At 54.8% G+C, this 26689-nt stretch overlaps 1 protein-coding gene across 18 annotated transcripts in view; it reads left to right on the top strand.

The window, feature by feature from the left end:
• The window catches only part of LRP8 (LDL receptor related protein 8), a 76981-nt gene that overhangs the window by 9785 nt on the left and 40507 nt on the right, over nucleotides 1-26689 (top strand). For all 18 annotated transcript variants that reach the window (XM_079112132.1, XM_079112142.1, XM_079112139.1 and 15 more), the window contains exon 3: nucleotides 25809-25931. In XM_079112132.1, coding sequence (XP_078968258.1) covers nucleotides 25809-25931 — 123 coding nt within the window. The remainder of the gene's footprint in view (nucleotides 1-25808; nucleotides 25932-26689) is intronic.

Here is a 26689-nt window from a genome sequence, read left to right as displayed (position 1 = left end):
ACACTCTGAACAGACTCCTGCCTGAAGCTGGCCAGTCCTTCCTGAGGGGAGGTTGTACTTCTGTGTCCCTTATTGCCTAGGGAGGGTTGGGGCAAGTGTAGCTGGCACGGTGGGTAGACAGGGCAGCTGGGTTTTTTAGGATCCTTTTCTAGAACTCAACTCCAAGGCCCAAGTTCCTTGCACCACTTTCCCTTCTTGTGCTCATGATGAGTTGGATGCAGTGCAGGCAAGGGGAAAAGCAGAGTGAGGTCCAGAGCCCCAAAGCCATTCTGAAACGAGGATCATGAGCTCACAAGGTGGAGGTGCAGGCTGATGGGGCCCAGAGCCTGGCCCTGAAAATGAGCATCCCCATTTCCTTCCTGAGCCCATGATTCCTGCACAGGGAGCAGCTGAGCAGAAGGACCATCAGCAGCTTTCCTCCACCTCCTCCAAGGACACAATAACAGGGCAGCTGCTGAAATAGCAGCAGGAGAGATGTAGGTCAGCTGGCCAGTGGGGAGGGCTTGGCTGCCTGGAGAGCAGCAGCATTTCTGGCTGGGAGGGGCTACAGGAATCATCCTGCTCCTGCCTGCAGTGGGGACCCCCGGGAGCTGTTAGCCCGCAGGCCTGGCATGGTTAGTTCTCCAGCAGAGGCCCTTGTTCCCCAGTGGGTCCAGGCTGACATCAGAGAAGAGGCAGCTGATGAGAGGCAGGGAGGCCCCATTAGGCCCAGGTTAAGCTGCCCGACTGAATAACTGGAGGCCAGGGTGGGCTTTCCTGATGGCCCCAATCCAGGGACATTCAAGCCAGCACTCCCCTCCTGCCTCCTCCCCCGCTTCCTGGACCCCGAGCTGCCATCTGCTGCCCCGGCACCCTCAGAGCCCCTTCCTCACCACGGGCATTGGCACACGTGCATGTGCTTGGGTGTATGCTTGAGAGGAGGAGGTGTGTCAGGAGGGAAGTGACCATTCTGGACACACGAGGCCATGGGGCTGAGTGACGCTTTTCCTCCCACACCCACCAAGGTGGCCCAAACCAAGCCAAAGCCCCCCACCAGGCTGTTGTGCAGGGAATTATTTGTATCTGGAAAGGAGCCAACAATCTCTGTTCCCAGCCTGCCCCCCTGCCATGACTGCCTCTCCTCCTCAGGCCACAGCCTGCAGCGTGCTGTCTGGCCCCCACCCCAAGGGCTGAGGTTGTTGCAAACAGCCATAGGCTGGGCCACAGGTCCACCTCTGACCTCACCTTGCCAGGTGGCCATTTGGCAAGTGCTAGTCCTTCTTGAAGCCTCTCACTGGCAGTGGGGCATCTCCTGGCCCCCCTCAGCCCTAATTCTCAGATGCTTTTGTTTTCCTTAGAGTCAGGGCATTCATTCATGGTAGCTGGAGTCTGCCATGACAGAACTCAGGTATGGGGCCTTCAAGGAGCTGCCCCTGTTCTGTGAGGCCCAGGAGACCCAGGGATAGAACTAGAGGCAGAGGCTGTGAAATCCAACCCCACAGCGCCCCTGGAGCCCCTGCCTTAACCTCTCACATAGGGGATTTGGCCTCAGCTATACACACAAGAACCAACTGTTTATTAGCAAGCCTACATCTACTTCTTTTTTTTTTTGAAGGCTTGTTTATTTTTGCAGAACTCTGAATGGGCCAATGTTTTGGTACCTATGATCCAGCCAGAGCAGACTTTATATTGGCTGCCTATATGACAGTCTTTTGTCTCTTTCCCTTTCCTCCCACCTCTGCCTATCACTACTGCCTGCTTCTCCACGGTAGGTGCCAAGAGATGCAGGGGCTGGTATGGCCTCCCCAGGGTCACCCAGACTGGGTTCCAGCTATAGCCCTTCTGCTTCTTGATTAGGAGATCCAGGGCAAGTCCCTGGAGCCAAACCTCAGACTCCTGCTCTGTACAAGGTGGTGAAGAAGTAATTTCTGAAGTAATTGAAGGTAGCAGAAATTACTCATTCTCCCATGGTGTGTGGGTTCCACCCAGTCAACCATTGCCCTTTGGTCAATCCTATGTCATGAATGGGACCAAACCAGGGCAGTTTGGTCCACCAGGCTGTGTGGTTCGAGCCCCTTGTTCTTTTTTCCCCCCTCCTCTTCCCAGGTGTTGTGCCCTGCCTCTGTCAAGCCTTTGGCTTCTCCTCGCTTGCTGAGTTGATGCTGAGGTCTCCGCTCTGGAACAGAGGCCCAAGCTCTTGTCGCTGCTGGAGAACTGAACCACGTTGCCAGTTGCCCCCCAGTTCTCAACCCCACCCCTAGAAACTAGGAAGCCTCACCTTGGCCCCAATTTGCTGTGTGACCTGGGTAAGACCCCTTCCCTGAGACTGGTTGTCCCCATCTGTACTAGGAGAGAGGATTAGATCAGTAGTTTGAGCCACTTTAGGCAGCATTTTAAATTCAATCTCAGCTCCTCTGAGACCTGACTCCAAACCTCTGCTTGGTGTATGGCCAGCTGGGAGACAGATGTGGAAAAACCTCAAGGGTCCCCACTTCATCTGTGAGAGGTCAAGCCCACACCTCACCACTTCCTATCTGTGGGACCCTGGGCAAATTACTTTCCCCATCTGAGGCCCTTCCTCACCTAGAAAAGGAGCAGTCACCCTGAGGTGATTGAGGGATGGATAGTAGAAGTTCAAAGAATAGTGCCTGGCACAGCGGGTGCTCAACTTAGTATAATAGCCTTGTATTGACCTCCTCTAAACCTACATCTCCCCTCTGCCCTTCAGGGACCCTATCCTGTGCCTGGCTGCTGCACGGCTGAATGGGGTGGGAGGAACCTGGGAGCCCCCAGAAAGTTCCCTTCATCCCCCCTTCTCTCCTGTGGCCCCAGACAAGAACTTACTGACTGGCCCACTTTAATTAGGGAGAGTCCTTCCAGGGACCTCATTAGGAAATGAGCCCAGAACCTTGGGGACATCTTGGAGGGGTGGGTGCTGGAGGAGATTGCGTTGTGTCTGGCCCTGCTTGCCAGATATGCCCAGGAAGGTAAGGGCTTCTGTCCTTTAGAGGATAGGACACAGACCTGTGACATGGAGCTGGGCTCATGTGTGGATCAGTGGTAGAATACTTGCTTAGCATGTACAAGGCCTGGGTTCAGCTCCCAGCATCCCCCACCCCCCACATAAAAGGTGAAAAGTATGAGAAAACGAACAGAGCTGTGATGTGGAACATGGCAGTCAGCACTGAAAGGCTGATTTCCCTCCATCCTCTGTCCCCAGCTTCACTCCAGCCTCACCCCTCAGTGGGTGGGGAAGGCAGAGGAAGCTTCTGGTTCTGGTCCACCTGCCTCTGGTGTCCCTGTCCCTGGCCTGGCACAAAGCAGGCCCCAGGGAACATGTGTTCAGTGAGTGAGAGAGTGACCTGGCTCGTGGGCTGGGGCAGCATCCTGCTTGGCAAAACAGCTTCCTGGCCCCTCCCAAGGCAGTGCTGTGCATCTGCCGGTGGGAGCTCACGCTGATCTGTGTCCAGGCTTCAGTGCCTGGACCTTTTAGTGATCAGTTCTGTCAATTCTGACCCACCGCCTACATTTCTCTTGCCTTCTCGCACCCCAGCTCTGTTGTTGAGGCCTCTGCTTTCAGGGACCCCCCCCCATTATCATCCCAAGCCTACCCAGGGTCACTCCCTTTCTATGTTCCTGTCACAGCCTGTGGCAACTAAGGTGTGCTGTGGGCTTCGATAGGGCCTGTCCTTACTGGGGCCACTACTTCTCTGGCACCCCCCCAACCTGAATGGAGTCTCAGGGGTGCACATTCCCAGGCACCATGTATGTTGGCTGCCTTCCGTAACCAGAACTTGCCCCCAGGACTTTGAGAAGAGGGTGAGAGGCAGATGTGCTGTGCCTGGAGGTAAGGTGGCCTCCTGTGTGCAGACAGCAGTGCCCAGATCTTCAGTGACATGTGGCACAGCACAGCAGGCAGCTATGGTTAGTGGCTTCTGCCCCTTGGACCTGTCTGAGCACCGTCATTGCCTGACTTTGGTCAGGAACCTGGGAGTCGCCACAACCCTCTCTTTCTCTTTCCCTCACCTGTCATGGTCCTTAGATTCTCTCCCCTGCCTACCTGCCAGTCCAGGCTCCTTCCGCATACCCGCTGCCTCTCACTTCCCGGGCCCTGCTGTAGCGCCTCCCTGATCTCTGTCTTCTGCCTGTAGACTGTCCACTCTGCAGCGAGTTCTCCTGAACAGGCTGAGTTGTCTTCCAGCATCCTGCAGGGTCAAGGACCCTCACACAACACATCAGAGCTCTTCATGGCCTAACGTACACCCGCCGCCTCTGCAGCCTCAGGTCTCTCCATCTGCTGCCCCGTTCCCCCCACATCCCCAGGACTCTGCTCCAGCGGTGTCCTGTGTGAGAAGTCTCACGCCCTCTCCCATGCAGTCCCTTGGCCTGGAAGGCCCCACCCTGCTTGTCTGACCCCAGTTCACCTCTAGAGCCACCATTTTCAGGAGCCTTCCTTTCCCTCTGCTCTGCATGTCAGAGTCTCCTCTGGCTTCTCCATCCCATTTCGCTGCATGTCTGTCCCTGTCACTGTGCACTGTGATGGCCTGATTAAAGGGCTGTGTGGTTCAGGATGCAGACCACAAGCCTCAGGGGCGCAGGAGCAGGGGACGCCTGTGGAGGAGGGCAGAGGGCGGGTGGGGTGGAGGGTGTCTCTGGGCTTCATTCCCTGCACCCCTTTTAGGGTTTCAGCTCCTGGTGGCCTGTACCTGGCACTGTGCTTCTGTGAGTTCCCAGGAAGCACCACGCAGACTGGAGTCTCTCACTCCAGCACTCACAGAGGGCTGGTTTTGTGCCTCATGTCCTGTCAGCAGCTAAGCAGAAGCTACAGATGGCATAGCAGGCTCTGTCCTGGGAGCTCTGACCCCTAACTCAATGTGTGGCCTCTGAGCCTCTGCTTCCTCCACTGTGACGGGATAGGGGACCCGAGACCCTTCCCTGTTCCCTTGGGCTCATCTCTGCTGTGGTTGGGGGTCACACTGGCCCTGCAGGGTCCCAGGACTGGGCCTCTGGAACCCTGGGCCATGTTTCACAGGCTAGGGGTAAGCAGGGATTTTCTTTCTTTCTATGCAAACACCCATCCCTGCATTTGTTCTGGTTGGCATTGCCAAGGGTGACCCATGCATCGAGTGGCTAGCTCATCCTGGTCTGCACAGAACTGTCCTGGTTTGAGAAGTAAAAATCCCATGTCCCCTGGGACACTGGGCCAGTCTCCCTGTACCCTGCGAGCCCTGGCCACTGCACCCCCAAGTCTGTAGCAGGGCTTCCTCACTACATGTGGATTCCATCACCAGCTGCCAGGTCACTTTTAAAACGTTGGTTTCTTCCCTACCTTTTGGGAGAATTCAAGAGAGAACTAGAACATCCTGGGTGGGTGTGGAGGGCAGGAGGCCCAGCCACCTCTAGCTCAGCCATGGGACTGCCCTCTTGGGGCCTTGGTTTTCCCATCCCTACCTGCTCACCTCCCATAAATATGGGGAGAATCATAACCTCAACAGGCCTCCTGTGTTCCTGCTGCCACCAGGGCTCTGCGGGGCATTTTTCTGTATGCCTCAGTCCCATTCTGGCCTCATTACTCACAAGAGGAGGGCAGCACTGACATCCTCATTCCCTCGTGCAATGGGAAGAAGTTGGAGACACTGGATATTTGCCTATACGGTGGACAGAGCCCTTTCATGTGTGGTAGCTCTTGGGAAGTGGGACCAACAGGAATTACTGCACCCATTGTACAGATGGAGACACTGAGCTCTCGATCCCACTGGCTCCGACTCCTTGATGGCAAGGGAGAAGGGAAGACAGTGGGTGGACCAGTTCCGGTCATGGTGGTTGTACGTGGGGGTTGCTGGCTAGCTGGTCCCCTTCCCCTCTGCCTGCCCTCTCTAGATGTCTTCATCAGTAGGAAACATGGAGACAGATGGATGGGGAGGGAGAGACACAGGAGGGGGAGGAGAGAGACTGGGGTGGGGTGGGGGTGGGGGGAGCGCTGGGGAGGTGGGGCTGGGAGGTGGGGGAGGGAGGGTCCAAGCAGTGTTGCTACTTCCTCTTGTGGTTCTCACAGTCTGTCTGCACCAATTCCTGACAGATGGAGGGAAGGGGAGAACTGGTGCCAAGAGGCTGTCACCGCAGGCGGGCAGAGCTAGGGGAGGGTGCTTTGTGGCCAGGGTTTGCATGGGGAGGGGAAAGCAGCTGGTGGTCTGGCTGCTGGGCCTCCTTGGAGCCTGCTCCCCGGGAACTGCTGAGAATGTGTGTGTGGATGCTGTGGGGCAGGAAAGTGGACGAGAGCTGAGCCTGACACCTGCCTGGGATTGGCCTTGTCCTGTCCCTGTCAGGCAGAGAAGCCACCCCTCCCTCTGACCTCCACACCCTGCTGCCTGCAGTGCCCTCCCACCAAGGACACCTCTTGCCCACCCTTCACTGGGTGTCAGCAGAGGGTTTGGGAGTTGATGCTGAGCTGTGGTCAAGGTGGACCAGAGTAGGGAGAGCCTGGAGGACAGGGAGGCCCTTGGGATCACAGAGGACATCTGGGGCTCAGAGCAGGGATCAGCTCAGCCCCTCCCTGAGCTGTTCCAGGTGTTGCTCATACTCCCTTTCATGGCAGAAAGCCCCTTGCATTTCCCTGGACTCACACATTTGCCCAGTTTGGTGGGACAGGCCCGACTTGGGCTCAATTGGCATCTTCAGCATCTCTTGTTCCTTTAGAGTCTAGGTTTCTCTCTCTCCATCCTCCAGGGCCCAGCACAGAGGAGGGGCCCAGTGGATGCTTGTTCAATGAATGAGTGGATGGATGTTTGCATACCTCCTGAGACAGAGCCCTCACTCTTTTATGAGGCAGCTTTAAGATTTCCAGAAGGTTCTTTCTGTCTGTCCTTGGAGGCCTTCTGTATTTTAGACCCGTCACAGGGTTCACTGGGCGGAACCTCTCGCTTGTCCTGCTGCCTCAGAACAGCCCTAGAGCAACCAGACACCCCTGAGCCTGCCCAGCAACTCAGTGGCCCTGGCAGGGCTGGGTCTCCACTGTGCTAATCTCTGGTTGTTGGTAATCATGGCTGTGCTGTACTGAGTCCTCCCTCGACTAGGCAGGATTCACTGGGTCTTTGTATCAGTCCACTTGATAGAAAAGTGAGGAAGAAGGTAACAAGTGACTTCTCCCTGGGGTCACATGACTGATAAATGTCTGAATGAGGAAGGTGGGTGGGCCCAGAAGGCCTCCTGGAGCAGGGGATTGTGGCAGGGATTGGGGGTACTTGGGGTTTATTAGGATGCCCTGGCTCGATAAGGGGCCCCCAAGGACTTTTCTATAGGTGGACTCATCTGCTGCCTGTCACCTCCCTCCCTAGCTGTTGTCAGGCAGGTCCTTGACACCATACCTGAAGCTGGGCAGTCCCTCATTGAGACTGGGAGCCCAGAATCCCTCCTGTCTCTGGAGGCTTTGGTGTAGGTATCCTTCAGGGTGGAGCCCAAGGTCTTTAGACTAACAGGACAGGTCACTGGCCTCTACAGTGACCTGAGATACGTGCAGGGTGACAACTGGGATTCTGAATGGTGGGGGTTCCCATCTTCTAGTGAGGGACTGGGCTAGATTGGTGGTGGTCGAGTCTCCTTCCTGTGGTTGCTGAAGATGGTTCTGGTCAGAGATGTGCTCCCATTAATATCAATGGCAATCATTAATGATAAATTACAGTGTGTCTGCCCCGTGCCAGGCTGGGCCTGGGGAAGGTGGGGCGGGAGGCAGCAGGAGGTGCTATCCAGCCCAAGAGTGAGGATGCTCTTCCCACTGCATTTATCTCTTCTCCAGAGCCTGACATTGACTGGCCACTCAGGAGGCAGCAATCATCCCCTGGGCCTCTCCAGTGGGGTGCCTGCTCGCTGTCCAAGGGTACACTTCTCCCCTTCCTATGTCACCCACAGGTTCTTTCCACAAACATTGCTGCCACCCCAAGATGGTCCCACGGCCTGACTTTTCCCCTCACTTTGGCTCCTTCAGGGAGCTCTTGCCCAGGAGTTTAGTGGGTGGCTATAGTCCTTTCACCCCTGCCCACAGTGTGTTGAGGCCACCCAGGGTGTGGCCTACTCACTCAAGGTCACGCAGGTGAGTTAAGCAAGTCACCTCCCCTGTCCGTACCTTGGTTTCCTCAGCTGCACAGCAGGGTTATGGTCCTCCCACCTCGGAGCACTTGGCTGGGGGCACTGAAGTGATGAACACAGCACACGCTAGTCACTCAGTATCACTTGCTCCGATGCCTTCTGGGGCGTGGAATGAGGATCCCCGAGAACCTTTCCACGCATGACCATGGTCTTTCACTGCCTTGTGAGGGGATTTCCTTCTGTCTCTTTGCTGACAGGTGGTGAGGAACAGAGAAGTGTGGCGGCTCACCCAGGGTCACATAGCATGTGGGAGGTGGCAGCAGGATTCAGAGCCTGGCCCACATGTCAGCCACTGCCCCAGGCAAGAGATGAAGGACTTGGTGTGAGAGCCCCTTTGGAACTGATGCGCAGGGGCACCTGGTTCCTGGGTTGATCTCCTGAACGCCTCCACATCCCAAATTCCTCCTGATCCTGGGAAAGACACAGCCCCTCGTCTCTCAGGTGGCCCTCCCTGAGCCTCTCACCTCCCACATGAACAGGGACGCACAGGCCAAGGCCTGGACTTGAGGATGGGGGATTTCCCTACTCCAGTTGAGATCTGTCACAACATTAATGTTAATTAAGCCTTGTTAATTCAGCTCTGCTAACGCAGAGCCCCTGACAGCAAATTACTCATAAGTGAGGTGGTAAATTTATTGCTCTATTTTCCCAAACACAGCAGCAATAACCACGCTGGGAAAGGCAGGGGAAAGGCCTGGCGGGCAGGACCTGGGCAAGGAGGAAGGTAGGTCCTCTGGGAGCCGGCAGCCTTGCTGGGGGCAAGTAGGCGGGAAGGCCGAGGAGGGAGCCAGGCAGGCCCTGCTCTCCACACTGCCCTCAGCTCTGCCTCAGTCCCATCTCACAGCTGCCTGCTGGCTCTGTGCTTTGTGCACAAACTGTCCCCTTCAGTTTCCTCCCATGGCTGTGAAGTGCAGTCTGCACACAGTAGGGCTCAGTGAAGGAGGGTGGGGATCTGGTGGTGCAGCTCCAAGCCCACTTGGGTGTTGGCAAACACCTCCACCCTGCAATGCCTGACCAAAAAATCACAGGAAGGGCATCTTCTCCCTTCCTGGGTCATGGGACACCCTTAGAACCAGAGTCTGACCCTCCAGGTCAGAGGTGGGGCCTCTTCTGTGCACATTGCAGCTCCCTCTCCCTTGGTCCTACTGCCTTCCTTGGCTGCAGACTGGGCCAGGCCTGGGACATTTGGAATAAACCCAGGTTTGAGGTATCTAGAATTTTTTTTTTAATTAATTAGAGCATTAAATGGTAGCCCTGTGGGAGAATCCCGCCATCTGGCTATCACAGGAGAGGCAGGAAAAAAATGTATGCATATTTGTCTGCAGTATGTGAGCATCATATGAAGCCACCTGTGCATGTGTGGGTATGTGGCCTGCTGCTTCACATGTGCACAACATGTCTGAACATGTTCCATGTGGTTTGCTCATCTGAGTGTGCAAGGAAGTGGCATGTGCCTCTGTGCACATGTGCCTGAGGGTCTGCATGACTTTCTGAGCACACTTCTGTGTCTGTGGCCTATGCCCAGGCCTGGCTTTTGGATGACATGAGTGTGACTGCTCTGTGTGCAAAAGGGCCCTCTTGTGCCAGGCATGGTGGTGCATGCCTGTAATCCCAGTGTCTTGAGAAGCTGAGGCAGGAGGAGCACAAGTTCAAAGCCAGCCTCAGCAACTTATAGAGGCCCTAAGCAACTTAGCAAGACCCTATCTCAAAATTTAAAATAAATAAAAAGAGCGGGAATGTGGCTCAGTAGTTGAGCGCCTCTGGATTCATCCCTGGTACCAGAAAAAAAAAAAGAGGGGGAGGCCTCTTGAGCCCTCCTGTCTGAGGTGGTGGTCACAGATGGGCTGGGCAGCAGGTGGGGACAGGGTGTGTTTGGCAAGTGGACAGCTGGCCTCTTGGGGGTGAGTGCAGGGCAGGAATCTTTGTCCCTTGTTTGACAGATGGGGAAACCCAGGCCTGCCCAAGCACAGAGCCAGCGTGTGGAGGGCCAGGACTGAAGCCCAGTGTGGTGCCTTTTCTGCCACAGTGGGCTGTTGCCCTGGCCAGCACTTTGTGCCTTTGGCATCTTTTGTGCTGTTAGATTTTCATGGTGGCTCAGAGAGGTTCCTGAAAGGATACCACTCCTGTTTCTCAGGCTGTCTTGGGCAAGTTTAGAATTCCCACTGCAGATCCTGTGTTCTTCCCATTTCATGAAGGAAGCAGCCAAGCTGCTGGAAAACACTGGGCATGATGGTCGTCTGACTTTGTGACTAGGCCCATCCTGTCCTTCTCTGAACATCACAGGGGTTTATAAGGACTAAATGAAGAGGCATATGCAAAGGGCTTTGTAAACCTTGGGTGAGGTGAGGTAGACAGATGAGGGCCCGGCCCAGAGGCAGCCATCATACTATGACTGGGGCCAGGATCAAGACCCAAGTCCACATGTCCCGAGGATCTCCTGGGAGCAGGCCAGAATGGGAGGCCTAGGACAGAGGCTGTTGCCTTCTGCAGCATCTAGACTGGAACTGTACCATTCCCCAGAACCATCTGCCTGGTTGCTAGCACTGTCCTCCAGCTTCAGCTCCCCACATGTGGCTCATGGGGATGAAGTAGAACAGGAACAGGTTCTCATAGTATGTAGTGACACTGAGTCCCAGGGAGCATGAGGTAGCAAGCAGCTCAGGGGTAGAGCTGCGACCAGAACCGAGGGCACTGCTCTCCTTAGTACCATACCCCTGTCTTTGGAAAGGGAGAAAGGGGATACAAGAGGTGGCTCGTCTATTTGTGGGGAGGGACATGGGGTGCCATCTAGCTGGAGAGAATTTGAAGCGAACTAAAGTTATAGGTGATGAATGAAGGATTTTAAAGCAGTGGTTTAATGACTATTGTTTTTACCATATACACAGAATACTGGGTGGTAAATCTGGTTTGTATCTTTTGCTGTAAATTCTGCATAGATGAAAAGACCCAATCCTGAAGATTTCACTCATTCATTCATCCTCTTCGTGCTCTGAAGTATCTCCTTGGTGCCTGCCTATGCAGATCCTGGCCTGCCTCCTGTAAGCTGCTGGTCTTGTAGGGAAAGATAGATGAGTCTGTGGGTTGGAAGAGGTCTTCTTGGGTTCCCAATAGATTGTAGGAAGGGGTCCTTCACTTTCACTCCCAGAGAATGAGAAGGGTGAGCTGGCTGAATACCCTGGCCTTCCAGCAACCTAGGCCTCACATAGGCTCAGTCCGGGCATACTTGACCTTCACACAGAAACAGGTGGCTGGGCACCTTCCAGTTCCCCTCCCTTCCCCACGTCACTCTCCCTGGGCTTGGACCCTCCCTACACATGGATCAGGGAGAGGCCTCCTAGAGGACCTGTTCTCACCTGTGTGGGACAGGAGTAGAAACAGCAGGGAAGGTAGGCGGCTGGACTTCCATTGCTGTCTGTGCCTCCTGGCCGGCCCGTGGCGCCATGCCCTGCTTGGGGTGATGATCGTTGTGTGATTAGCTGGGGAACTGCTTCTGAAACCGCCTTCCCTGGGAGCCTGGTAATTCCACTCACGTCAGCCTTCCTCTCCTTTCTAGTTTATACACAGAGAAAATAAGTCACAGAAGAGCCAGGTGGTACAGGGCAGCATCGACCAGGACCCCTTTAAAAACTGTAGCCAAAACTGCTCGAGGGCCCACTGTACACACAGCCTGGGGTTGGGGTGCTACCACAGCAACTGAGAAACTCGGGGGCACTTTCATCCTTTTCTAAATGCCAGGACCTGTGAAAGATACTGATATGAGATCTCACAACCAACTATCCTGCAAGTAAAGATTTACCATCACATTTTTGGATGAGGAGAACACAGGCTTAAAGAAGCCAAGTAACCTGCCTGAGGTCACATAGCTGTAATGGGACAAAGTCAAAATTTGAGCCCTTAACCTGCTGTTGGCAGGAAGAAGGCCACAGCAGGCAGCAGACTAGAACCTCCCAAATCTCCAAAGGAAATGTTCACTAGAAGACAAGACCCAGGTGAGTGGAGAAGTCCTGGGGCGGTGGACAGTGTTAGTAGGGCAGGCTGTTTCAGAAGTGGCTTCCCTTCCATCCAAGCTATAGTAGAACCTGTCGTACTGGGGGAACCATGCTGACTGGGGACCCCATGCTGTTGGGCACCCCCTGCCTAAGGGGCTCTGAGAAATGGTAGGAGTGGCTGAGGTGCGGGTCAGGATGCCTGTGGGGAGTGAGTCTCCCTGGCATCTGGCCCCACTCCTTACCTCAGCTCACCTCCTGCAACCATGTCTCCCTCCTCTTATCCAGCTGGGTTGGAGCACTGTGCTGTGACCCGTAGCTATTAACTGCCCGTGCAGTTAATAAAAGAGAGGATGTCTTGCCCCATGGGTGGTGGTCTCAGCCAGAGCCTGAGCCCCAGCCCTCCCGGAACCAGTGCCCCCAGGCAGGGCACGCCCTGAAGGTCTTCCCTAACTGCAGCACCTAGCAGGGTACCTGGCACTCAGGAGGCTCCTGCTTAATTCTTTGCCTTCCAGCAACAGAGACCTGACTTTCCAGCTAGGACAGGAGCTGGCAGAAGCTCAGGCCTCCCAGGGCCCCTCCCAGAACATGAGACTAAAGGTGAACCCTAGAGAGGGTGAGAGGAGGCTTCGCAGCCTCTGTCCCAAGCTCTCCCTGAAGCGGCCTGGGACCCTTCGCCCTGACCACTTGCCAAGTGGCCCAGCGACTGCACGTGGGCTGCCTTTCCTCCCACTCTGCATGGCTGTCTCCCAGGAAACGGGGAATTTCCCTCATTCCCATCATTAGGGTGCCAGGGCAAACAAACAGCCTAATCCAGATGAGCCCTGGGCCACAGTCGCTCTCTTTTGGGGTTTTCTCTTTATTTCTAGCAATTTTGAGAAGCCTGAGGTAATTGGAATTCTGTGCAGGTTGATGGAACTGCCGCCTCCTCAGTATTATGCCTTAATTTCCTTTATCGCATCGCAAGTTGGAATTAATCGCCCCTCTCCTTCCTTTTTCCCACCGAAACCTATTACCAGCCTGTCTGCTGGTTAAAGTCATTTCGTGGCAGCTCTTGGCGTCTTTCCACTTCCCTGGGAATCTTTCTGACCAGAGCCAAAGAACAAGGAGGGGTGAAAAATCCATTTGTACAAAGTGGGGATCTCCTGTTGAGAACTTATTTCCCTCCCTGTTCAGGAGGAGGGAACGTGTCCAGCCTCCAGCCGGCATAGCTGAGTGAGGCCCCTGTCGCTTAGAGTATTCAAGAGGGGGGAATGGCCATATGTCTGTGGTGGGAACAGGGTTCCTGCACTGGTGGGTGGGGGCAGGGGCAGCCATCACTGCTTCTGGCACCTGGATTAGATCCTGTGACTGGGAGCTTCTAGGATTCTGTTCTATCCGTGAGTCTGAGATTCTCTGCCATATCAAAATTGGAAAGATTCTGTGACTCTGTGGGCCTAACATTTTGGCTGAATAGGTCTGATGACTTTTAGATTGTGATTTAAAGATTCTAAGTTCTTCCCCAAGATGGAGATTCTGTTCTGTGATTCTAGGGCTGTTTTGTGATTCTGAGTCTCTCGGGCTGAAGTTCTGATCCCTGACTGGGTCTTGGGAAGGAGTGTTGCTTGGCTGAGGTGACCTTGGGAGTGTGACTTTAGGCTGCATTTTCCTCATTTATGAAATTTGAGGGTTGGACCAGGTGGCCTCCAAGGCCTAAGTTCCAGGTGTGTTCTGCCTCCAGCCCCCTCTGGCTCCTCCTGACCCTCCCCATAGTGTCCCATGGGCACTGGCCCCTCCCTAGCACATCACAGGACCTGAGCCAAGCTCTTTGCTCCTCTGTCCCCAGCTGTTCCCTGGAGTCCCAGTGGGAGAGCTTCTGGGAGAGCTGGTGATAGGAAACCAACAGTAAATAACATCACTGTCCAGGACCCACCTGCTGCCGTGGGGCTGTGGGGTTGTGGGGTTCTCTATGATTTTTCCACCTATAATCTCCTTTGCTTCTCACCACCTGAGATGGCTAGTCCTGTTTTGTATGTGAGGAAACTGAGGCCCTGATAGGTTAACTCACCTATAATACAGATTGTTCCCAGGACCTCAGCTCCAAGTCCCTTGCTATTAACATGGCTTCAGGCTGCCCTCAGACTGGACGTACTGGTGCAGGGGCCTCCCTCCGTGAGAGCTTCTGCCTGGGGACAGTATCGTGGAGGAATCTGATCCTGGGAGGTTGTGGACTACATGCTCCCACTTCTCCACTGGAACCCATACCTGGGGAGGATAAAGGGCTTTGGAGAATGGACACTATTTCCTTCTGGATCAAACATGCTTTCTCAGAATGGGCTTCCCCACCCACACTGATGCCAGCCAAAAATTATTGCTTCCTTTGGGGGTCTACCTAAGGCTCCTTCTTCTGGGCAGTGACCTCCCACCTTGGCCCTCACTAGGCAGAAAAGGGAGCACTGAGCGACATCTTAGAGACCACATCCTCCTCTCACAGCTGCACTAAGGGACAGAGTAGAGGCGAGTGTGCTTGACCACACAGTGACTTCACCACCTTCTATTCTAGTCAAGATCATCTTATCTTGCTCTGGGTTATGGCTCTTATACCAGGTCCTTGTTTCCTCAGCTTTCTATAAATCCTGTGAAGGAGGTTCGCCTCTCATGTTTTTCTTTGAGCTCAGCTGGTTGCCCAGTCTCATGGTCTCCTTGGTTCCTAACCCCCCGCCTTGTGGTCCCCATTGCTGAGCTGATGTACCTCTTGTGCCTCTGCCTTCACTCTCCCCATTGGGCACCTACCCTGAGCCCCATGCTCTGCTGTCCTCCTCACCAGCCACATGCCTGCCGACCCTCTGGGAGCAGGCGCTAACCACGATGGTCCACCCTCTCAGCCCCACACCTGGAGTGCCCCCCAGCGTCAGTCCCTTTTGCTTTCACCTGTGAGGCCCCTGAGGCAGGCCTTCAAATGGTGTGTGTGGAAAGCCTGCCTCTTTCCTCCTTCAGTGACTGGAGGAGGAGACTGAGGCACAGGAGAGTAAGGGACTTGTCCAAGTTCATCCTAGAGGTCAAAGACAGCCTGGAGTAGTGCCCAAGATTACCCCAACCCAGGCTTGGCTTTGGGCACTCCCCAGAGAAGCCCCATGAAAGGCTTTCTCACAACCAAGGGTCCAGCTAGCTGTCTATCTTCAGACCAGCCCGGGTTTGCCTCTCCCTGAGCCCAGCCCCAGCTGTGTCACTGGCTTGCTGAGCTGCTGGAATGACTTGCGGAGCCTGCTCTGGTCTGGTGGAGGACTCCAGGTTGTCCCTGAACCATCACAAGGACACCAGGCTGTCCAGCAAGCCTGCAGATCTCCATCTCAGCACTGACAGCCAGGGTGGTGCAGCCCACAGGGCTTCCCACGACACTGCCTGGGGCTGCCCTGCCAGAAATGTGGTGGCACAGCAAGCACCTTTCCAGCTCACTAATGTTGCACCCCTGGTGCTCTGTGCCCGCAAGGGCTGGGGTGGGGACCTTTCATTTCTGCTTTGCTGAGGGTGGGGGACTTGGTGATGCTTCAGCTGACCTGAGGGGTAGCAGGGGCGAGAAGGGCCCTCTGCCTGGTGGAGCTGCAGGAAGGCCCATGGCTGTCTCTCACCACTGAGTGCTTATGGGAGGCAGGTGGCCAGGGATCAGGGCAGTTGAAGAGATCCTGAGTTCCCTACAAAGGCCCTTGGACGTATTATAGGGGAGATGGGAGCGAGCAGGACAAGGAAAGATGGCTCTCTGGTTATGGAAATGGCTTTGGGAGGACAGTGGCTGCTGGCCATGGATTTATAGCCCCTCACTTGGAGCCACAGGGCTGGATGGTGAGGACCTGGGGAACAAGCCCCAGTCACCTCCCACTGTTGGCCTTATCCTGGTCCTGGAGGAACTTGGAGCTGAGCTTGTCCGATCTATCTTGCCATGGAGGAAGATAGATCAAAGCACAGAGAAGGCAGGGGACTTAGACAAAGGACACGGAGCACAGCCAGAATCCCCGGGTCCAGGGCAGGAAGTAGCCCAATGCTAACCCCATTCTCAGCTGAATATTCTTAAATTCTGTCCTAATGAACCAGAAGCCTCCCCGGCATAGGCCTTGGCAACATCAGAGCCACCTCTAACCGGCAGGCCTCCCACTGGACACAGGTGAGCAGAGGTTCCCTGCGCGGCTGCTGCGGAACCGGGGGTGGCTGAGAGCTCTCACCAGTCTCCTAGGCACCACTTGCCCCACACTTGCTGGCGAGAAGCCCAGGCCCAGCACGGAGGGGCACCCTGGAGAGGCATAGGCCCGACACCAGGAGATGGATTTCCCAATAACAGGGTGTCGCTGCCCATTTGTCACTGGGACGGCCAATGGGGCTCCTCTCCTCTCCTCTCGGAAGGCTCTCCTAGCAGCCTAATTGCTAAATGCATTTGCATTTTCCTTGCAGCCAGGGCTGCCTCAGCGTGAGCAGCCGCTGCCTAATGGTTGGAGAGGGTGCAGCATTGACATTACTGCTCACAGCAGGGGCCTGAGTGCCCTGACCTCTGGGTGAGGAGGAGGGACCAACTGCCCTTCCCCAGACAGGTGGTGGCATTACTCTGTCATTCCCTGGGTTGGAGGCAGTGTCTGCACCCTGTGGATTCTCGGGTTCTCAGGGCCCTTTAGCCTGGCCTCCTCGGCCCTGGCTGCAGTTAGTGGGGGCTGAAAGCCCAGAGAGGCCTGCCTAGTGTCATGCAGCATATCGGGGCTAGAATGAGATCTGGAACCTTCTCAGCTACGTTGGAGAAGAAGAGTGCCTCCTTCCATCAGGGGCTGATGGCAGGGAGAACACAGCCTGGAGTGTGAGGGGCCTGTGTGAGCCCTGAGACCTGCCCAAGTGAGGCAAACCATGGATTCCTCAGCTCCACACTTCCTGATTGGAGTAGGCAGGAAGGTCTGCTGGTCAGAGGAGACTGAGTTCCCTCTGTGGAGGGGAACTCAGGCCAGGAGCCAGGCTGGAGGCCCTGAAGGGTTTCCCAGCCTTGCCTCCTGCCCTCTGGAGGCTTCTGCTTAGAGAATACCATGAGTTTTCTTCTAGTTGTTTCCCTGGGACCTATAATCCAGTCCCAGGGATTACAAAACCACTGACCAAGATCCAGGGTGGGACTGAACGGAGCCCAGGAGATGGGCCAGAGCCGGGACATTTTCCTGGTGTGTCGCCTGCTCCAAACAGCAACTTGCATCATGTTTGGTTCCTTAGTAGGCGCCAGCCAGGAACTCCCACTGGTCCCATCCTGCCCTCACCTCCCCACAGCCCCCTCCTGTCACTGGTTCAATACCTCCTGCCTGTATCCACAAATCACTGGGACAGGAAGACCCCTTTGTGGTCAGTCCCTCTGAGGCGCGCTCATCTTCCCTGTGGCGACAGGGAGTCCCACATGCCCAAGCGAGGGCTTGGGCCTCCCTTGGTGACAGACGGGTGGGGTCAGGCGGTGTCCAAGAGCAGCTAGGATGTGCTGGGGTCTGAAGGAGGGATTGGCTGGGGAGGTCACAGGTGATCTTTTTGGAGGGACTTGGAGCAAACACCAAGAACCACATCCCATCTGTGTCGTGAGGTTGCAGATTCAGAATGTCAGCTGGAGAGGGTCCCGTCTCACTCTAAGGCCTAGAGTGGGAAGAAGCCACATGGCCTGTTACAAGTGTGGGCCATAGATATTCTTAGAGTGCCCACTTGCCATATGACTCTGTGTCGGGAGGGCCCTGGGCTGAAAACCTTGAGGAAATAGCCCTGGACCAGGGTATGGAGGCTTGGGTTCAAGTCCTGGCTCTGACCCTACTGGCTATGAAGTCTAGTTCAATTCCCTTTCTGGGACCTTCCTCCTTTGAAGGGGAAAGAGGAGACCATAGTTTTTCCCTGAGATGTGGTGGTGCAACCAGCTGGTGGAGTGACATCTGTGTCCTCTGCCACAGCCATCAGACACTGGTTGATCCTGACACTCCCCAGTTATCTCTCAGCCCAGCCCAAGTTCTGCTTGGGCACACTCTGAGGGACATTCAACAAAGGGCTCTTCCTATCCCAAGGTATCAAAATGAAGTGTCCCTGTGACCACCCCCAGCCCACCCAAACTCAGCACCTCGTTTTGGATTGTTTTGTCTGTCTTTGATGTGGCCTGGCGAGGGTGTCTAACTTCTTAGTGGAATTGGGTCTGGACGTTTTGAGAGAAACTTTTTCCGATTTTAAAGCAGAGATGCCTTCACCCCAAAGTGGTCCTGCCCATACCATCCTGTTGGCCCGTTCAGCCTTCCCTGAAACCCTCACTTGTGGAGGACCTCCTCAGCACCTGCCATTTCCTCCTCGTTCTCCTCAAGTGGAAAGGGAGGGTGGCCAAGGAAGGGGACTCTGATGTCACCCACTGATGGATGGTGCTGTGAGCGTCTGAGCCAACACAGAAGCTGAGCCCTGCCCACCACACTCCTTGGACATTAGGACACTGGGTCACTTGCCTCCCAGCACCACCTAGAGCCTTGAGCCAGAGATTGACAGTGTGTGGAGCTTGGACTCAGAGAAGCAGTCCCTTGCAGGGGTGGAACCTCAGCCAACCACAGCTTATTGACATGGCTGATCCTGGAAGTACCTGTCATGGAGTCTTGTCACAGGAGCTTGGATGGTGCAGATCATTGTGGTGATCTTAGAAATGTGGGTCCTTAGAAAATTAGAACTCAAGACCCATGAAAGCATCTTAAATGCAATAATAGACCTATGGGATCTTTAGGGACATCACATGCCTGGGGAGGGGTTAGGATTTGAAGCCAGCACTGCTGAATCCCAAAGCAGCTGCCGATGGGCTCTGAGCCCCAGGGTTTGACAGAGGCCCCAACAGGGCATTGAGTGATGGGGAAACAGCTGATGGGGTCCCCTACCTCTGGCCCTGTTTCCAACAGCGCAGCTCTATTTTTATCTGTTTTATTCTTTAGAGTTTCACTTGGGAAAAGGGTTCCTCTGCTTAAAAATGAAACACAAAGTTTGCCAGGCCTTGCACTGTGCCCCAGCTCTGTGCCAAGACCCATCCTGGCCTGAAAGGGCGACTGTGGCAGTGGGTGGACGCAGGCAGGCCAGGGGCCTCCTGGGAGGGGGTGCAGGTTGCTTGGGCCACCGGCTCCTCCCCCTCTCACTCCTGCTGTGTTGCTGCTGCAGCCAGAGAACACTCCGGAGTCTGTCGTCCTGTTGACTGTGGTGACAGTTTAATAGTAGCTTCCTGGGCTGTCATTTAAATCTGCCTGCCAGGTTAGTAGGCCAAGGGCGGGCTGGCACGCCCCCTGCCCCCACCCCGGATCTCCCTTCTGCTGCAGTGGTCGTCTTGGCAACGCCAGGGCCTGGCGAGCTCTGCAGAAGGGTAGCTGTGGGGAGCAGCCCTTTCATCTCCCCGACCCCACCGGGTACAAGTGGCCCAACTGCCTTAGGACTGGCTGAGGTGGAGCCAGGCCACCTAGCGCTGGCCCTGGCCTGGGAGAGGAAGTGAGAACAGCTACGCCCCCTCTGTGTACCAGGGTCCAAGGTGGGGGCTTTAGGTCTTTGCTCCCTTACTTGCACTAGGAGGAGAAGGCCCTGTTCCAGGTGGCTCAGCAACAGTGATGAGCTGGAACCCACCTTTTCTTATAGATTTCTGTTCAACCTTTTTCTATAGCCCAGGAAACCAGAGAGCAGACTGCATCCCTGACATCTCTCTACTTTTCCTGCTCCAGATGGTCTTGGTCTCCATCCTCTCTCCCTGTCCTGGGCCCTTCTTTCAAAAAAGCCCTGCTCAGAGGACTGGGTCTCTCTAGTGAGGTGCCCTCAGCTCCATTCTGGGCTGAGTGCTCTGTGAACAACGTCTGTTGTTCCTGGTCTGGTGTGCTGCCCAGAGACATGACAGCAGGTTGCCAGACTGCTGGGTGACTGTGGCCAGTCCTGCTAGGCCTGTCTTCTCATCTGCAGGATGAGGGGCTTGTTACCACCCGGTGTTTTCCCAGGTATGGCTCATTGGGCCACTTTGACTTGGGAAATAATAGAGATGACATCCAAAAAAGGAGTTTCTTAGTTAAGTAAGCTTGGCAGAGTTGGAGCAAACAGTTGACTAGACGTCTGCTGTGGGCCATCCCGGGGCTTTTGGTAAGCCGTGGGCATGATGAGTCTTCAAGGGGTAAAACAAGTCTACTCCAAATGTCTGGGTAGATAGCTCCTTGGCCCACTCTCCTGCCTTCTGTTCCTCTTCCTCTGCTAGGGACCAAGCGTCCATGTTGCCCATTCTCACTGAATTCCAAAGCCAGCCCTGGCAGCTCAGTCTTGGTTTTCGCTGGCTGCTGAACAGCAGCCTTGGGCTTGGCAAGAGGCTGAAGAGGTCTTGGGAGCTCAAGGAAAGCCAGGCCCTGTGCTGGGCCTCTGCCCCATGGGGCGGGTTGGCCCTGGCCTGGTGAAGCTCCCAGGTCCCTTGCCACTCGCCTCCCGCACAGGAGGGCTGGCTCCTGCACCCCCAGGCCCTGTTATCCCTCTTTCTGGAATGCCCTTCATCCTTTGCCCTGCTCCCACAGCTCCCCCAACTTCCTTGAATACGGTGCCCTCCTCAGTTGGCCCTTGCTGCCCCCCACTTCCTGGCCACACAATGGGACTGGAAGTTAATACCTCGGTTCAAGTGCATGCCCTCGGGCCTTGCACAGGCCCCTCTCTCTGGGCTTTTATGGAAGGGGCTCTGACGTGGTGGAACACTCGATTGGAGCAGCTCTGGGCAGCCCTCACAGGTCTTTGTTTTGAAGCCCTGTCTGCACTGGGCGGCAGGAGGAGCGGGGGTGGGAACAGCGTGAGGGTGTATATTGTCTCAGGGAAGCAGGCCTCAGGGGCGGGAAGCTGCGAAGTGCTGAGTGATCATAATAATTTCACAAAATCACAGACTCTGGGTGCTGAGAGGGGCTTAAGAATCAGTCAGTGCCCTGCCTCCATTTCCCAATGAGGAGACAGGCCCAGACAGGCCGGCTGATGGACCCAACATGGCACACAGCTGCTGGGGCCAGGGCAGTGACTTCACACTCCCCAAACGAACCCCTTTACTGCTTTTTAGTTCATTAAAGCGTCAGTGCCATCCTTAGCCCAGAACCCTCTGTGTTTTGTAAGGCAGGGATAGTATCCCTGAATGCAGATAAAGTAAATGGAGCTCAGAGAAGTTGTGTAACTTGAATAACATCACACAGCCCAGAAGTGGCAGAGCAGAGTCCAATTGGCCTTGGACTGTCTGATGCTTTCCTTGGCCTATGTTCCTCTTATAAATAGCAGCTCCCTCTTCTTTTGTCCTGGATTTCCCACTCTCCTCTGCTCTGCCCTGGGGTCAGCCCCTCCTCACCACCCTCTGGAATCCCGAGTCTTTTGTGGCAGCCCATCTGTTGCCATGGCACCAGATTATGATGTCGCAGACCCTGGATGACTGTGTATCACTCCTGGGCTGTGGAGTATAGGGACTCACAGAGGTGGGCATTGTCCAAGGGGCAGACTGGCATGGAGGGACATAAATCCCTGGAAACAGAGCCACGGCCTCCAGCCCAGCTGGGGTATTGTCTTGGGAACCAGAGCCAAGGCCAGGAGAGTGGGGTCTGGCATGGCTTGCTCTGACAGCTTTAGAACGACTGCTTGGGCCCTTCTCTGAATGAGGACTCTTGGGCCTGTTACACTGAATGACCTGATGCTGGGATGTTCACTGAGATCCCCCAAGAGAAACTCTTTGCCCTGTGGCAAGGCTGCATGGGAAAGCCACAGCTCCACTGGCTCAGAGAGGGAAGGGACTTCCTTGTCCAGCTTCACCCAGTGAGGAGGCAGCCATGCTGGGTGCAGTCTTAGCTCTGATGCTAAGTCCTTCTGTGGTCTGCTTCCAAGGGGACCTTCCAAGGTCTCAAAGCTGAAAGTGATCATGCTGCCTCAGTTCCTCAGGGAAGTACATTAGCAGAGCGAAGTCACCATAGGCTAAATTCTTCTGCACACTTCTGGCCTGGCCACATTGCAGGGGACCACCTCTTGCAGGTGCCTCTGCTGTGTGACTGATCTGCCTCACTACATATCCTGTGGCCCCTGGGACCTGAGAGGTCTTTCACTGCATCTGCCTCTCTGGGGTCCTCATTCTTAGCTGGCTAACACTGGATGGCTGCGGGCCTTAGAGGGAAGAGCTCAAGCTTTGGTAGCTGCCACGCAGAATTGAAATCCCACTTCTGCCACCTGCCGTCCTCACCTCATTGAGCCTCGATTTTCTGTTCTGTAAAATGGGAGTAATGACAACTACCAGAGAGTCACTGGGATTTTTGATAAAAGGAGCCGGGATGGAAAATGACCAAACTGGTCTAGACAGTGAACAAATCTGTTCTGCAAAACACCACTAGGGGCCCCCAGCCCTGTGGCCCTGTTTCCTGGGCCTGGATGACTTTTCAACTGCCCTTCTGGACATGATGGTGCTTTTGGCTGCCCAGCCTCCTTGCACAGTTCCTGCTGGGTCTGGGACATGCAGAGAGGCCAAGCTCAACTCCAAGCTTCCAGAATGCCAGAGAAGAAAGGACCCTAGGAGGCCATTGGGTGTCCTGTACCTAGGGACATAGCCCTGACATCACTGTCTTCTGTGTGCTGCCTGGTCATACAGCCTTGCCAGACTTGCCCCCTTGCTCTATGCTCCCAGGGTCTGTTGACTTGTTTTCCTCTGTGTCCCCAGGGCAGAGGCTCAGTGATGCTGACTGCAGCCTCCACAGGGTTTCCCCCATCTACTCTTGAGCTTTTCTGTCACCTCTACTGCTGGGAGTGTGTGTTTGGGGAGCCCTGGTGGGAAAGAGCAGACGTCTGACTGCAAATTCAAATTGTGGTGCTGCTCCCACCCCAATGTGACCTCGGTCATGTAACTTTACATCTCTGGGTCCAAGTTTCTTCATATGTTGAACGAGGGCTTAACTGATCTTTTGTCCTGGGGTTTCCTGGGCAAAACCCCTAGCACAGTCACTGGCACCCAGGAAGCACCTAGGGACTGTTAAAAAAAAGAAAAACTCAGAACATATGCTTCTTTGTTTGGATGCTGAACTCCTGTGGGGAAAAATTCCCGTTGCTGAAGCTTAGATTGGTATTCACTTTGCAAAGATTGCAGACTATGATTTATCAAGAGGTGATATTGACAATGACCTCTTGTGCAGAGCTTAGGCTGCTTGGGGACCCTGGTCTGAGAGGCAAGGGAGCTGGCTCTTGTCCCTGCCTTGCTGGGTTTCCCTGGGCCAGCCTCTTTCCTCTCTGAGCCTCAGGCTCCTCCCCATCTGTGGGTGGACTTGGGTTTCTTCTAGCCCTGAATGTAGAGGCATCTGGCTAAGGAAAGTGTGAAGAAAGCTCAGAATGCAGATGTGCTGCAAGGATTTCATGAAAAAGAAGGAAATGGAATGGACTCGGGATACCCAGTCTCTCTCCCCAAATCCTTGCAGGCAGCTAGCAGACCATGGGAGGAGTTCAATAGAGCTGGCTGATTGGAAGGAACTTCCTGGGGAGAAGTGGAGTCCTGTCCCTTGATATGTGGGAGCAGAGGCTAGACATTTAGTTCACCATCCTTCCAGGATCTGGCAAGTTGGGTTCTGTGCTAAATCTGATCGTCGCCAGGTTGGACAGAGAAGAAAGCAAACCATGTGGGTCTGTGGGATCAGTGATGCGCTAGAGCACAGGTCATCACTCCCCAGGCTACAACCTACTGCCTGTTTTTATAAACAAACTTATTGACACACCACTGTGTTCACTTAAGTTGTCTATGGCAGCTTCTGCTGCACAATGGCAGAGCTCAGTGGTGTGACAGAAACTGTGGCCCTTGAAGCCTAAAATATCTATACCTCTGGCCCTTTACAGAGAAAGTTTGCTGACCTCTGCTCTAGAGTGATATTTAGAGGATTGTAGGAGCTCAGGAGAGGTCCCCAAAGATTAGAAGTGCTCAGGGAAGGCTTTGGAGGAGGTACTATCTGAGTATGGAGTGGAAGCAGGCAGTTTGGAAAAAGGGTTTTCAGGCAAAGGGCAGCTTGAGCAAGGGGTGATGTTATAAATAGTATGGACTGTGCAAGAGCCCTCCAGAATCCAGGTGGGACTGGACTGGGAAGTACTGAGGAGGGGAGGAGCAGGGAGGGGGACTGCAGGGGGGTCAAGGGACCTCAGCCCCTGGGAAGGAGCAGTATCCAGGTGGCCCCTGCACATCAGCCTCCAGATCATTCAAGGGAGGACTGGGCTCTCCAAGGCCTGAGGCGAGCCCTGCCTGTACTGAGATATCCTTCTTTGTGCTGAAGAGACCACCACCCCTGCCGTTTCTGGGCCTCCTGATCTGGAACTATCTTCTCCACTGAAAGATTATATCTTACCAAATCCCCCGCCCCTTTCCCAATGAGGAAACTGGAGGGCCAGAAAGGGCCAGAGATTTGCATGAGGACACACAGCAGAACAGCACAGCAAAGACTGGAATCCATACCTCCTGGCCCCCTTGCTCTGTTCTTTCTCTTCCAGTCTGCTGCTCTGTAGCAGGTCCTGGATCCTCAGCCCAGGCCTGGGCAAGGTATAAATTGAATGCACATTTGATGCATTCAAAGCCCCAACCGTTGAGAGGCCCAGGCTGCTGTGAAGGGTGCTGAGTTAAGCTGGGGTCCTCAAGACCTCACCCCCACACACCTTCTGGTTGTGAGGGATAGGCAGCCCCAACTAAGCGACAGAAGGCCCATCAGGACAACTGCCCTCCTCCTGCCCTGGCCTGTCAGATACAGTGGGTATTCAGGAAGAAGCCAGGATCCCAGCTGAGCAGTAATAATGGGGCCACCGTAGGACAGGGTCAGGCCTCTCTCTTGTCCACTCTCTGACCCCAAAACTCCAGTGCCTCTCAGGACAGAGCACATAGGGCAGCAGAGTGTCTCGGACTGTGACTGGTTACCTCCATTCCTGTCCCAGCTCTGCTACCAGCTGTGAGATCTCAGCTTGCTGTATCCTCTGGGTGGGCAGAGAACACCCCATTTCTTACACTTCTAATTAAGACTCCAAACATGAAAACAGCAGTAGCTGCTGCTCACGAGCATCTGCTGTGGGTGGGTTCTTTGTACATGTTCGTTTGCCCTCTCCCTTTACACAGATAAGAAAAGGGAGGCTCAAGGCTAAGTAATTTCCCCAAGATCATGCACATGGAAGGAGCCCAGCTGAGCTCCAAAACCCAGAGCAGGACAGTGGTTTCTGGAGAACCTCTTCAAGGGCCTCAGGGATGGGGACTTGTGCGGTGTCTTGCCTAGTAGGTGCTTGGTCACCTCATTCATCTTGCCACAAAGAAAGAATCTGCTTTTAGGATTCAGGCGCTCCCTGCTTGTAGACTGGGGTGGGGAGGTAGGTAAAGGGACTGGGGACTGGCTGAGGAGGCTAAAGCTGCAGGATGGGGATCCAGGAAGGCTTCTTGGAGGTGACAACGGTAGTAGACTTTGAGGGAAGGCAGGAGTGTGACTGGGATGTGATGGATCCTGGTACCTTTGCTGGACTTGGAGGGCAGGGGCAGGGTGTCACTTGAGTGAGTCAGCCTTTCTCCCCTCTCCTCTCCCCTTGGCCTGTAACGCACTCTGGCCTGGTGGTGCTGCGGGAGGTCATGTGGGCCAGCTTTTAGATGGAGCATGTTCCTGTCACTCTTTAGCCACCAGACTGTGTCTTAGAAAAGCCTGTCGTGTCCACCAGACCCCTCATGCTCTCCTCCTTGCCCCACAGCTAAGAAGACCTGTGCGGACAGCGACTTCACCTGTGACAACGGCCACTGCATCCCCGAGCGGTGGAAGTGTGATGGAGAGGAGGAGTGTCCCGATGGCTCTGACGAGTCGGAGGCCACTTGCCGTGAGTCCTGTCCCTTGGACTAGTGGGGTGGGCGTTGCCGTGAACCTGTTTCCTCATCAGCTCTTTTGTGTTGGCAGTCGGTGGGGCTCAAGTGAGGTCAGCAGTCGGACACTGCCGTGCCCTGGGGTCGGGCCTCAGCAGCCAAGTGGATCTAGTTGCTAGTCGCCCGTTTCTGGGCTTGCATGTTGGACCCTGTTCCTATAGCATCAGGCATGGAAACAGCCCACTGAATCCTTCTGCCTAGAAATAGCCATAGCGCCTCCTCCAGGCTGCCTGCTCGTGTTCTTGAGGACCCAAATAGAAATTCCAATAGCACAAATGGCGGCTGGCGCTTGTTAGGTATTTATGGTGTGCCAGGCACTGTGCTGACCCCTTTTATCCTCCCAGCAGCCTCAGGAGGCAGGTACTGTCACTTTCAGAATTTTGTAAAGGAGGACACAGAAGTTCAGAGAGGTCGAGTGACTTACCTGTGACTACCCAGCCAGGACCTTGAGTTCCTGGCTCTTTCTTCTGCCTTGGGTGGGCTGAGCCCAGGAGCCCAGTTGTCCCTAGCCAGCTGACTGGTGACAGATGCAGCCAGGGGTGATATGGAGGGCCAGAGCCCTGGGCTCGCCTCCCACACTCAGGACTTTGTCTTTCTATGATTTCTTTTCCAGGCCCTAATCCTCTAAGCAAACTTACACCCGGCAGGTCATTCCGTGACATTTGTTAAATTAAAAAGGAGAGAGAAGGGGGTGGGGAAGGACCCAGTGGTTCAG

The sequence above is a fragment of the Sciurus vulgaris genome (assembly GCF_902686455.1).
Source record: "Sciurus vulgaris genome assembly, chromosome: 1".
NCBI lineage: Eukaryota > Metazoa > Chordata > Mammalia > Rodentia > Sciuridae > Sciurus > Sciurus vulgaris.
The sequence above is the reverse complement of the archived record's forward strand: the minus strand, read 5'-3'. Positions and strand labels throughout refer to the sequence as shown.